Raw genomic sequence first — 12,301 nt, forward strand, 5'->3', positions numbered from 1 at the left:
TTTGAAAAATACTTGAATCTCGGTAACGACACTTTCAAGACAACTTTGTAAATAAAAGTTCCGAATAATAACATTCGGACAGTCGGTCTACCGAGCAATTTCACCCGTTCGGTAAAAAATTTGCATTAGTCGTTATGAGACGTAACGACAAAGGCAGTATTATTAACTATTTTACTTTCAAAATTTTAAATTAAGAAAATAAATTGTATAGTTTTTTAGCCCTTTCTATTTAAGCCAAAGCTAGAAGATTTTTTTGCAACTTCCCTTTCCTTTCTAAGGAGTTTGAACCAATTATAGAAACAACAATGCCTACGAGGGCAATATTTAGGAGAAAACAAAAATGAGAACAACTTACAAACACTTTTATTACATACATACAAATGACACAGAGTTTGACATTTTACAAAAAAATAAACAAAATGTAATAAATATTATTTATATTCGAGGAACGAAGTTATACGTAATGATAGCTTATTGACCATTTAGTATCTTTGAAATAACACAAGTATAGAAAAATAAAACATAGTCGCCGGAGGTGACTTCTCGGGTTCTCTAAATCCCCACAGAAGTTTTTATGATTACTAAATTTCCACCATTTTATTTGGTCATTTTTCATTTCCATTTCATTTAATTTCATACCAATACCAAATACTATTTCAAATAAACAATTTTATCTCATACAGTTGCAATTTGCTTAAAAAATAATTTATTTTTAAAAATTCGACACTGGCAACAATGGCATTTAAAGAAGCCTATTACCATACTGGAGAAGAAAGTGTACTTAGAATCTCTCCCCATTTATATTCAAGACCACCTGGCGCCAATCACTTTGAGATCATTTTCTGATAATCTTCCCTCACTCCATTTTATCCACAACCTAAAACCAAAAATATATATATGATAATTTGTCACAGTGATTTAAAACTATTATATTTTTAATGTTCAACTGAAGGCGTAAATGCAAAATAACAATTTTTCATCACCTGCCTCATTTTATAGGAAATAAATAAAATCTTAGGCATCGCATAGATTAATCTAATTGTTCTGTCTTTACATCATATCGACACAAGATAATAAAAGCTTTGTGGAACCTTAGGCAGCTTATGGCAATTTATCATCTTACATTGCGGTTTTTAAACTGTCCATCACATAAGAGCGTTGATATCGCCAAAATAATACACAGCGAATCCCTTACCACTGCAAGGACATATACCGTTCAGTAAAAACATTCTGTGGAGACAATAATCTCTGGAAACACATAAACTGCCAACTGCCTTCGCCTTTTCGTTTGTAAAATTAAAACACAAATGTCATACTTCCTTTTAATTTTTTCAATATGGCAATTAGCTTCTTGTAATGTCATTGTTGCCAGTGCCGAATTATAAAACTCATCAATTATTAAATAAATACTGTAAATAAATAAAAACGGTACAATATGAAGTTGTTCTGTTTGAAACTGTAATACATAGGGAGTGCTCTGAGGAATTGTTCGAGATAACTATACTGAGACTTTAGAACTTGTATCTCAAGGTGGGTGGCGCGTCTACGTTGTAGATGTCTAGGGGCTCCAGTAACCACTTAACATCAGGTGGGCTGTGAGCTCGTCCACACATCTAAGCAATAAAAAAAAAAAAAGATGATACCGGCCATCTCGTTTTTACCATCGCACCGCCCGCCACCGGAGTAGAGTTCATCCATACTACCTGGAGCCACTGTGTTCATCCACAGTGCGTTTCCAGAGGTCTTTTTTGCCACGTACCATCCGGCTTTGTAATGAGCTCCCCTCCACGGTGTTTCCCGAGCGCTATGACATGTCCTTATTCAAACGAGGCTTGTGTAGAGTATTAAGCGGTAGGCAGCGGCTTGGCTCTGCCCCTGGCATTGCTGAAGTCCACGGGCGGCGGTAATCACTCACGATCAGGTGGGCCGTATGCTCGTCTGCCTACAAGGGCAATAAAAAATAAAAAAAGACATAGGGAGTGTTATACCTCTCTTCGTTGTGTTTGACGGACCACAGATCAGGCAAATAATTAGGCTTCATGACATTTATGAAATGTTCCCGCCACATCTGCTCCAGAGCGAGCAGACCGCCGTCGCGTTTAGAGAAATATTCAACAACCTTCATTCCGTGAGATTCATAATCAACATTTTCTTGGCTAGAATAAAACGATTTCTGTATGAATACATTTTTGTCATGATTTTATCAGAACAAACATAACAGACATACAATATGACAGTAAATTTAGAAGTGTTGAATACACAAATAAGAATTCATTGCTACTTTTTGTTTTTCTAGCAACACTAGAAGATAAAGAAAATCAATGTTATGAATAAAAGCTGAATGACATTTTTCAGAATACAAGTTTATTTTTCTATAGTTTGGTATGAAGCGTTTGGTTAGGTGTTTGGTTTAAGATCAATGACGGTGGGGAAATAAAAGTATTCAGAGTAATATTTTTTCACGTGTCAGGTTATATATAAACATAATTTAAAAAAAAAACACGTTTGGCACTCGGGGACTGCCGCGGTAAAGCTATTGCATAGCATTTATCAACTTGAGCAATTATAATTAGACAATATTTTTTTTTATATTAACACAATATTAAAATAAGATCACGCTATATTTATAAACATCAACAAAAGCAACACATTAACTGTACCCTTCACACTCATAAGCTAGACCGCGCGAGAGAGATGGGCAGACTTTTCATGATGCGCATGCAGTGCGACGTCACGCCACGCGCTTATTCACAAACACTACACCAGCGCAACGTGTAAATGTGTTGAACGCGAGCTACATAGTAGGTCGAGTGGGGGTGTTAGGTTTTATTTTCGTTACGGAATTACTCGATTCGGTCGCCGCGCTCAAAGCCCGCGATAAAAGCTATGCAATAGCTTAAAAGTTTACGGTTTCACATCGCGTTTCTTTATTGTCATTATACATATTGTTTCATAGTATTATTTGGGCTGGGGCTCACGTGGGTTGGTATTTGAATCATTAAGAACCAATTAAATAAAATCACAATTGATTTTTAACTTATATATCCGATTTCCATTTAAACGTAACTTGCAGGCTTCTATTTAGGTGAATGGAGATCGAAGGGGTCAGGGTGCAGTTAGCATGCCCATATCTTTAGAAGACCACAACAGCTTGATATTTGAAGTTCAAATTTTGAAACTATCAGCAAAAGGTCATTGCACTTTCTGTTTGTACGTGTTTCGATTTCAATAAGATCAACAACAGCATCCGTTAATATTGGGGGTGTTCTTCTGTAACTCACACGACACACAGCTCGACCGCTTCCTTCAGTACGTCCTCGGAGACCTCCTTATGTTGAGGGTAGTAATCGAGGATGATCTGTTCTAGCACCTTCCGCCTCTCCTCTGGCAGCTCGTGCTTCTGGGATTGGTAAAGCAACGCGTTGGCAGCAGACTTCACTTTTCTGTTGACATAAACATAGAAATTTTACTGGTGGTAGGACTTCTTGTGAGTCCGCGCGGGTAGGTACCACTACCCCGGCTATTTCTGTCGTGAAGCAGTAATGCGTTTCGGTTTGAAGGGTGGGGCAGCCGTTGTAACTATACTGAGACCTTAGAACTTATATCTCAAGGTGGGTGGCGCATTTACGTTGTAGATGTCGATGGGCTCCAGTAACCACTTAACTCCACGTGGGTTGTGAGCTCGTCCACCCACCTAAGCAATAAAAATAAATAAATAAAAGCTGCCCTTATATATATAATAAATAAATAAATAAAGGCTGCCCTCCCTTCAAACCGAAACGCATTACTGCTTGAAGAGCAATAGCCTTTCACCCATTGATATGTAGAGGTAAGCAGCGACGTACTTCTTGCGCACGTCGAGCGTCTCCCGGGCGTTGTCGGCGGCGGGCAGCGGCGCCCGCGCGCGCTCGGCCAGGCGCGCCCGCACCACCTGGTCACGCGCGTTGCTGCGCTGGTGGCACGCCGCACACAGCAGCACCACGTCGTGGGACGAGTGCTCCTTCATTATTTCTGTCCAACGGATATTATACTGTCACGGCAGTAAGAGTAACGCCACCTATCGCCGAATAGTCGAACGAATATCGAAGGACCTAGAAACACCTAGTACGATCGACAATTACAACGCATCTATTGACATATAGCGGAAACTACTACTAGAGATGTGTAGAATATTCTCGATAATTCTAGGGATGAGGTATCGGCTATAAAAGCGCTGTAGCGATGGCAAGCAATCAGTCAGTAATCGGAACTATTCGAAGCGAAACAGCGATCGGATCACCTGAAGCGAAGCAGAACAAGCGAATTGAGAGTTTTAAAGTGTTTGTGAAGTGTTTAACTGTTTTAAGTGTTGAATACAGTTTTTAAGTTGTACTTTGGTGAAATTTTATTTATCCCGAACCCCAGCGCGTAACATTACCATAGAAAATACACATAAATTAGTTGTAGATAAGCAACACGAACATTCCACAAAAATGTTTACGGGCGTCAGCCACTAGGTGGCTTCGCTTCGATTGGTTTCTCGTTGCTCTTGTAGATGGCAGTACCATATTACCTATCCTATATTTTATTTTTAATGAAGGATTTTGTAAATTTCAACATGCATGGAGGCATTGACGTCGTTGTCACACACCACAGTAAAAAAAAACACGTGTGGCACTCGGGGACTGCCGCGGTAATACTACTACATAGCATTAGCATTTGTAGGCAGCGGCTTGGCTCTGCCCCTGGCATTGCTGATGTCCATGGGCGACGGTAACCACCACCTTCAGGTGGGCCGTATGCTCGTCTGCCTACAAGGGAAATAAAAAAGCAATGTGTTTAACGTTATTCGAAATTTTGCCTAAAATATGTGTTAAAACAAAAATTTTACCAAATATTATATATTATAATATTTTCAGAGTGTAATCCCAAAAACCGACCGCTCTGTGCTTCCTTGAATATGCCCAAACGTTTTAATTATTTAACAGGTATAACATATAGAAGTAAAACTTACCCGGGAAATACTTCCTGTACTCCCTGGGCACGACGTTCTTCCGTATGTAGGAGTTGGTGGCGCCGCAGACGACGCACCTGTTCGCCTTGGGCTGCGCGTAGTAGCGGCCCACCTCGCCCACCGAGCGGCCCGCCGGCTCGAACCGCAGCCGCACGGTCAGCGGCTCGCCCCCCACCACCTCCGCCAGACCCTTGTCCACGTACCTCGGAGATCATATGAGGCCGTCAGCACAAAATTGGCCTATCCTACATTTTTAAGCTATTGCATAGATTTTATCGCGGGCCTTGAGCGCGGCTTGAGAGCGGAATCATGAAATTCCGTAACGAAAAAAATCTTACACCCCTCACTCCGCCTCCCATGTAGCGCGCGTTCAACACATTCACACGTTGCGCTTGTGTAGTGTTTGTGAATAAGCGCGTGGCGTGACGTCACACTGCATGCGCATCATGAAAAATCTGCCCATCTCTCTCGCGCGGTCTAGCTTATGAGTGTGAAGGAGACAGTTAAGGTTTTGCTTTTATTAATGTTCAATATAGCGTGGTTTTGTTTTATTATTGTTTTAATATTAAATTATCATTGTCTAATTATAATTGCATATTAAGTTGATAAAAAATGCTATGCAATAGCTTTACCGCGGCAGTTCCCGAGTGCCACACGTTTTTTTTATATTCGTAGATGGGTGGACCTTGAGATATAAGTTCTAAGGTCTCAAGTATAGTTACAACGGCTGCCCGTCAAACCGAAACGCATTAGTGCTTGACGACAGAACTAGGCGGGGTGGTGGTACCCACCCGCGCGGACTCACAAGAGGTCCTACCACCAGTAAAGTCTCTGTCAACAGTACTGAAGATAGGAACAGAGGAAATCATGTACAAAAGCAAGAAGCGAATATTTCCATGGATGGTAAAAAGTGGACGGTATCTTAAGGTCATCTTGGATGTGGTTCTGTATCTTTTTATTTTATTTTTAAGCGAATAGACCACACTAGATTCTGGTACTGCTGAAACTACTATACAATTCAGAAAAAAAAGGACAGCATGCCCAAAAAAATATTTGCCGTATTGATGAATTCAACAGGATGCAAGTGGCACACATTTTTGATTCAGGAATAAAATTAATTTATCGACGTCATCTCTAGTAGCAAAGGGATCTGAAGCATGACTAAATTACTGATATGGTCAGCGTGTGGGTCAGCGAGTGTTTTAGGGAGTGAGTGAATGAGTAAAGGAGATGAAATGAGTAGAGTAGTGTAATCTTATTCAAAAAGGTATATACTCACCACAAAGCTTTCTTGTTGTCGCATGTACACAATAAGTCTCCATCGGGTGCTTGTAGGAAACAATTCTGATACAATGGCTTAGAACGGAGGACATACCTCTTGCTTACTCTTACATCTTTAAGCTTCGACTCTTTAGGGCTGTAAAAGATAAAACGTTCAAAATTACTTTCAAACAATATGAGCTTACTCTGACGAAGCTTTTATATGCCGCGTACATGTTAATTTTATGTAAGATATTCAAAGCTTTTTCAGCGTCAACATTTTCAACTGGTTGCATTGTAATTAAGCATTCGGTATGCTTTAGATATTCCGTCAACAGAACCCAATTGTTTGGTATCTTGCATGAGTAACCGGGACTACGTGGAGCCATCTAAAGCCTGTCATAAAACCCAAAGCGAACAACCTAATTAATACTAACTAATAACCTGAGTAGATTCAATGAGAGGATTACAAATATTTTAAAATCTGGTCACTTTTGAAACTCCTTTTTAACTTTATTATATGTACTGAATTGTCTCTTCTGCTTCAGGCTGAACTTTTAAATAAAGAAAGCAAGGTTTCTTTTAAAGAAGAGAAAAGATCTTAGATTATGTTTAAAAAAACTTCTCGGCAAGACGACACAACAATAATAATGAAAACTAACTGACAACTCCAAATGTGTAACTAAAATAATACACACACTAGCACATTCCAAAACACTCTGTGGGGACTTTCAGATGTGTAATTGTTTTGATGTACAGAAGCACACAAGCAAAGCCTCAGTCATCGTTATCTTCGAACCCGTCGCTTGCGATGAAGGGCTCGACAAGTAAAATAACCCACAGACACAGCCCACTGAGTTTCTCGCCGGATCTTCTCAGTGGATCGCGTTTCCGATCCGGTGGTAGATTCTACGAAGCACCGCTCTTGCTAGGGTTCGTGTTAGCCAGATCGTCAGGTTTGAGCCCCGTGAGCTCACCTACTAGTTAAGGTTACGCTAAAATAACATCTCAAGGCTAACAGCTTGGGTAGGAAAAAAAAAGCAAAGCACAGTTTAAAGCAAAAGTAAGTTACAATCTAGACACAGAACAGAAGGAGGCATAAACTATATACATCATAAAAATCTTTATAATCACAACAGGCATATGCCTGCAAGGGTCCTGAGTTTCGCAGTAAAAGACGGCTGATCTCTGCAGAGATCTGCGAGCGAATGGCGTGGGAAGCTGCGGCGGCACACTCACAGATACCTAATAAGTACACTTAATTTCTTAGGGCGCAGCTCGCTCTGTTGATGCTTACACTTTGAAACAAAACAATTACATGTGTGTGAGTCATCAAAAGTTCACTTGAAAAGAGAAGATGTCACTAACTACCCCACACTGTCACTAACTCCACTCTATATTACGAATACAGAATAAAAGTCAAAATACTGCCCTAACACTTTGGGTTCGTGACCATTTTTTGCTATGCGTTTGGAAGGTATCTAAGATTCAAGAAGATATAATCGTGAAGGCTGTTCAAGAAAGGTCTAGTCAAGACTTACACAATGTTTGAGGAGATTTTACTGAGTTTCGGATGTCCAGTTTAGTCTGGTATAGTGGTGAACGGGTCACTCTTGAAATGGGCATCTCTGAAACATGCCTGTTTAGTGTGTGTGTTGGTAACCAAATTTTGTAAAATGGTATTCTTATGACTGTTAAAACTTTTAGTGAAAATGTCAAATCAATTATTCTTTTTCCTAGAGGATTGAAATTTGGCATAAATAAAGAATTTTAGGAGAATACTACTATACTGCTTGTGAGTTAAGGGAATATAGTGGTCAAGCTGAAGTTTCCTGATGCATCACTTATCAATGTGGGGTTTTCAGATTTTAAAACCTATTGCAATGATGAAATTTTATATCTTGCCTAGATAAGTTTTTGATATTTTATTTACTTACATGTCTCCTGCAACTTTTCTGCTCTTCTGCTTGAATCCAATATCAGCATATTTTTGGCAGATGTCATCTACGCTTAGCTTCTTTGATAATCTTAATAGATCCTTCATCATAGATTTGAAACGGTATTCTTTTAGCAAATATTCAAATATCTTGATGGCTACATGAGCATCAGCAGCAGCGTATTGTTTTTGCTTGACCGTCAGTTCATCAGCTTCCCAGTTACTACAACGAATCTGTTTTTAAAAATTAGTAAGTGGAAATTAAGTGCAGCACACTTTTTTAGTTGCTACAGATTCTCAACAAAACAGATAGCCCCATTAGCATGATAAACCTCCAAACGTATTGTAGCATAGCTATTTTTCAATAACTACATCATATTTTAGGTTGGAGGAGGCTATACGGTAGTAGATAAGTAATTTGTAATATTACATTCTATATTGTAAATTGTATGTAAGCTAGCAATATTTATTTTGATAAACAGACGGTAGTTAGCACAACATTCTAATGTCGGAAATAACATCTTAGTCTTCCGACATCAAGATTACTCTAAAGTATTCCAAACATCGGAAATAATATAATGCAAGTATAAACGCGAATTCAAACCGTAAAAGTAGTTTTAAATATGTCTATTCGAATAAATCGAAGAAAATATGTACACCGTTCATAATTCAACATTCAATTTTATTTCAGCATCTCATGTCAATTTTTAAAAATCGAACTTCAAAACTTCATATTTCCTAAGTGATGGCACATCCCTAATGTGGAATTTGTGGACCATGAAATGCTAATGGAAGCCCATTTATACTTAGGAAGTATGCACAGTACGTAGTAACAGCATCCTGTTGTATTTCTTCCGTGAAGCAATATATTTTCCGGTTCAAAGAGCAAGGCAGTTATTCTGAAATACAATTGAGACTGACCTCACTCATACTTTGTAGTGGCTTTCACATTGTGCTTTGTATGAGTTCTGATAATCAGTTTTCACCAGGTGGGCCAAGGTGACCCTTGTTCACGAATTTAAGTAATAGTAAACGAGAACAGATATATCACATATTACTGCCTTAATAATATTGTAAAACTGAACATCTAACTTCTTTGAAATAACGGCTGCATAACCTTTAAATGATGGTTGGATAGAAATAGGCATGGTAATTTTCCTAACCTTCGATTTACTCTACAGCCAATAGCTATACAATATGTTTCTTTATTAACTCACCCTCCAACTCTTATCCAAGACAATTCGCAGTAGGTTCTTGGATAAAACTGCAAGACCACCTGGCTCTAGTCCACATAGTTCTGCTAGATATCTTACATCTAATGTAGACTTTAACTTCACTGAATAATCTTGGAACAGATATTTTCCATCATCATTTGCTGCTACTCCAACTTTATAGATTTTTTCATCTTCTAAGAGATCCTGTCAATTTGATGAGGTTAGACCACATGCTTCCTAGTGTTATAGTATTAGCTTATGCTAATATCTAGGCCCTGTTTTATTATCTATTAAAATTATACACATAAATTGCTTATATAGAGAAAAAGACTCGTATCAGATACATACTTTTATTTATCACATTTCATTAACAATTTCACATTGATATTTTTTTTCTACATATTATTGATATAATATTGGACTCTGACATCCCAGTCTTTGTAATTATATTATTGAAATGGTATACAAGATTCGAACTTTGTGACTCACACTTTTAATATGTAATATTGTGCAATTTACATATGATGGAGATTTAAACCATTTGAATCAATTTTGGTGAACTATTTTTAGCACTTAGTATGTATCTATCGCTAAAATGAGAAAATATCATGCAACATGGAGTCTTTTTAATTGAAGATTTTTTCTGAATAGATCAGACAAGAACAAAAGGTTCCACATTAAATGGCCTCCAGATAGGATTTTCTTCAGGTAGCCACCAGATTTATTCATGTACAGTAATCACAATCACTGACTATCAGCAACAACAATAACTTACCTTTAAAGAATTAGGTACAGTTTCCATTGAACTAAGCCTGAACAAGCAACACAGGCCATCAGATGATGATAATTGTACCAGTGCAACTGGCTTTCTTTTTCCGTGATCTGTCACCCATTCACAGTCAAATCCTAAAGCATTGTAGTCACAGCATCGCCTTTAAAACAAAAAGGAAAATGTTACTTTGAGTTTAATTATTTTTTCAGCACTTAGTTACTGAAACAGCTCACAGACCATTCGATTTTAGGTGGTTACCTTATTATACGTAATATCAAAATCGTATTTACAATTTTAGATAAGTTTGTATAGTATATTGTTGGAGTTTGAATATGAAGATAATGGCAGGCAACACTTGACACATGTAAGGTTACAGATTTCGAATATTGGAATTATTTAAATGTTTAAAAAAGATGATTGTCTTCTCATCAGTAAAGACAATGACTTCTCATCTAGACACGGTCAGAGCAACATCTAAGAGTTTTATAAAAATAAAATATTATAATGGTGTAATAGTGTACAAAGTATTTGCAATATAATTATACTAGCAACCCACCCTCACTTCGCTACAGAAACTGTAATTTATTATTGATTTCTCCACTGTTTAATGGATGTTATTATACATATAAACCTTCCTCTTCAATCACTCTATCTATTAAAAAAAACCACATCAAAATCCATTGCGTAGTTTTAAAGATTTAAGCATACATAGAGATATAGGGACAGAGAAAGTGACTGTTTTATACTATGTAGTGATTAACCACGAAGCAGTGTTTTTAAATAGCCCCTCATCTCCTACAGAACCCAGTCCAACATATATAATTTAAAATTATTAACCTTGGCTAATTATCTTTTTACGGTTTAATCTCACGTTTATTATTGCGGGGTGGCAGTATTAATACATCCATGACTCGTCAACAAAAGTGAAATTTTAACTTAACTTAAATAAGTTACAAAATATAATAACGTAGAAAACCCATTTAACAACTAAATAAGAGTATTGAATCAAAGTTCTGCTTTTTTAATTTTTTACCTTACCTTCGTAATTCATTGACCGCTTCGTCGCAATTTCTTTCATTGGTGACAATTTTGATATTTATATACGAAAAAGCATTCACAGCGTCTAGAAATCTGCTTTTCCGTTTCCAAAATAAATAAGTTACTGCCCCTACAGCAAGAACTGCTGTTGCTAAATAAATCTCGTATCTTGTTTTTGATTGCATGATAAATAAATAGAATACAATAATATAATAAACAGAACCAATAAACACCTACATTCTACAGATTTTTACTACACAATACAACATCTAATAAATTTAAACAATCCAACATTTCATTTAATCCAATAATCCATCACATTTCACAAACTTCAAACACAATATTTTATATTTACTTTTTTTTAAGGGATTTTATGACCTGGTAACTATGACCTTTAGGTCAAGTGTCATTTTAATTTAGATGAAAACTTTTTTTTATAAAAATGATATTAAGAAATGAAATGAAGTTGATTATATATGAAACATGGCAGGAAATGAAATGAGATTGAATAATATGGGATTAAATATAATCTCAGTAAAATGCTGGTCATTTACTGAGACTTTTCAGTGGACTCTTTGGAGGATCCCGAGCTCCTTGCCTGAGATTCGTACCACCCAGCGTACGGTCAGGCAGGAGCTTCGGCTTCTCGATGTCCTTATGGATGAGCAGGATGAATTGCATTTCCGTAGTGGATCGGAAACGCGACCCACTGAGAAGATCCGGCGAGAAACTCAGTGGGCTGTGTCTGTGGGTTAATTTACTCGCCGATCCCTTCGTCGCAAGCGACGGGTTCGACGAAAACGATGATCGGTGCTTGAGGTACCTAAAAGCACCGAGATGTCGTGTTTTGGGCAACGTCGAGTGTTTACCATTTGGTCCGCAGGATCGGTTATGTTATTATTATCTTAAAAATTTATATTTATAAATAATTAGTTAAATTATTATTATATAAAAAACAAAACAAAAAAAATTGTGTGGACACCCTATCCCCAAAAAGAGTGACCGGTCAGACCCCTCGAATTGCAGAACTATCGCGATAGCTTCCTAGCTTTCCAAGGTGATGGAGCGAATCAAAACATCCAGCTCCT

At 37.6% G+C, this 12,301-nt stretch overlaps 1 protein-coding gene across 1 annotated transcript; it reads right to left on the minus strand.

The window, feature by feature from the left end:
* Positions 1–346: 346 nt before the first annotated feature.
* Positions 347–11,581, minus strand: Exd2 (Exonuclease 3'-5' domain-containing 2). Its single transcript, XM_028183685.2, has 10 exons — positions 11,214–11,581; positions 10,179–10,335; positions 9,407–9,607; positions 8,191–8,423; positions 6,273–6,410; positions 4,994–5,196; positions 3,846–4,011; positions 3,282–3,443; positions 1,989–2,156; positions 347–877 (listed from the first exon to the last, which is right to left on the minus strand). The coding sequence occupies exons 1-10, from the start codon at positions 11,396–11,398 to the stop codon at positions 805–807; spliced, it is 1,686 nt and encodes a 561-aa protein (XP_028039486.2). The 5' UTR covers positions 11,399–11,581; the 3' UTR covers positions 347–804.
* Positions 11,582–12,301: the final 720 nt, after the last annotated feature.

The sequence above is a fragment of the Bombyx mandarina genome, chromosome 15, assembly GCF_030267445.1.
Source record: "Bombyx mandarina strain Sakado chromosome 15, ASM3026744v2".
Taxonomy (NCBI): Eukaryota; Metazoa; Arthropoda; class Insecta; order Lepidoptera; family Bombycidae; genus Bombyx; species Bombyx mandarina.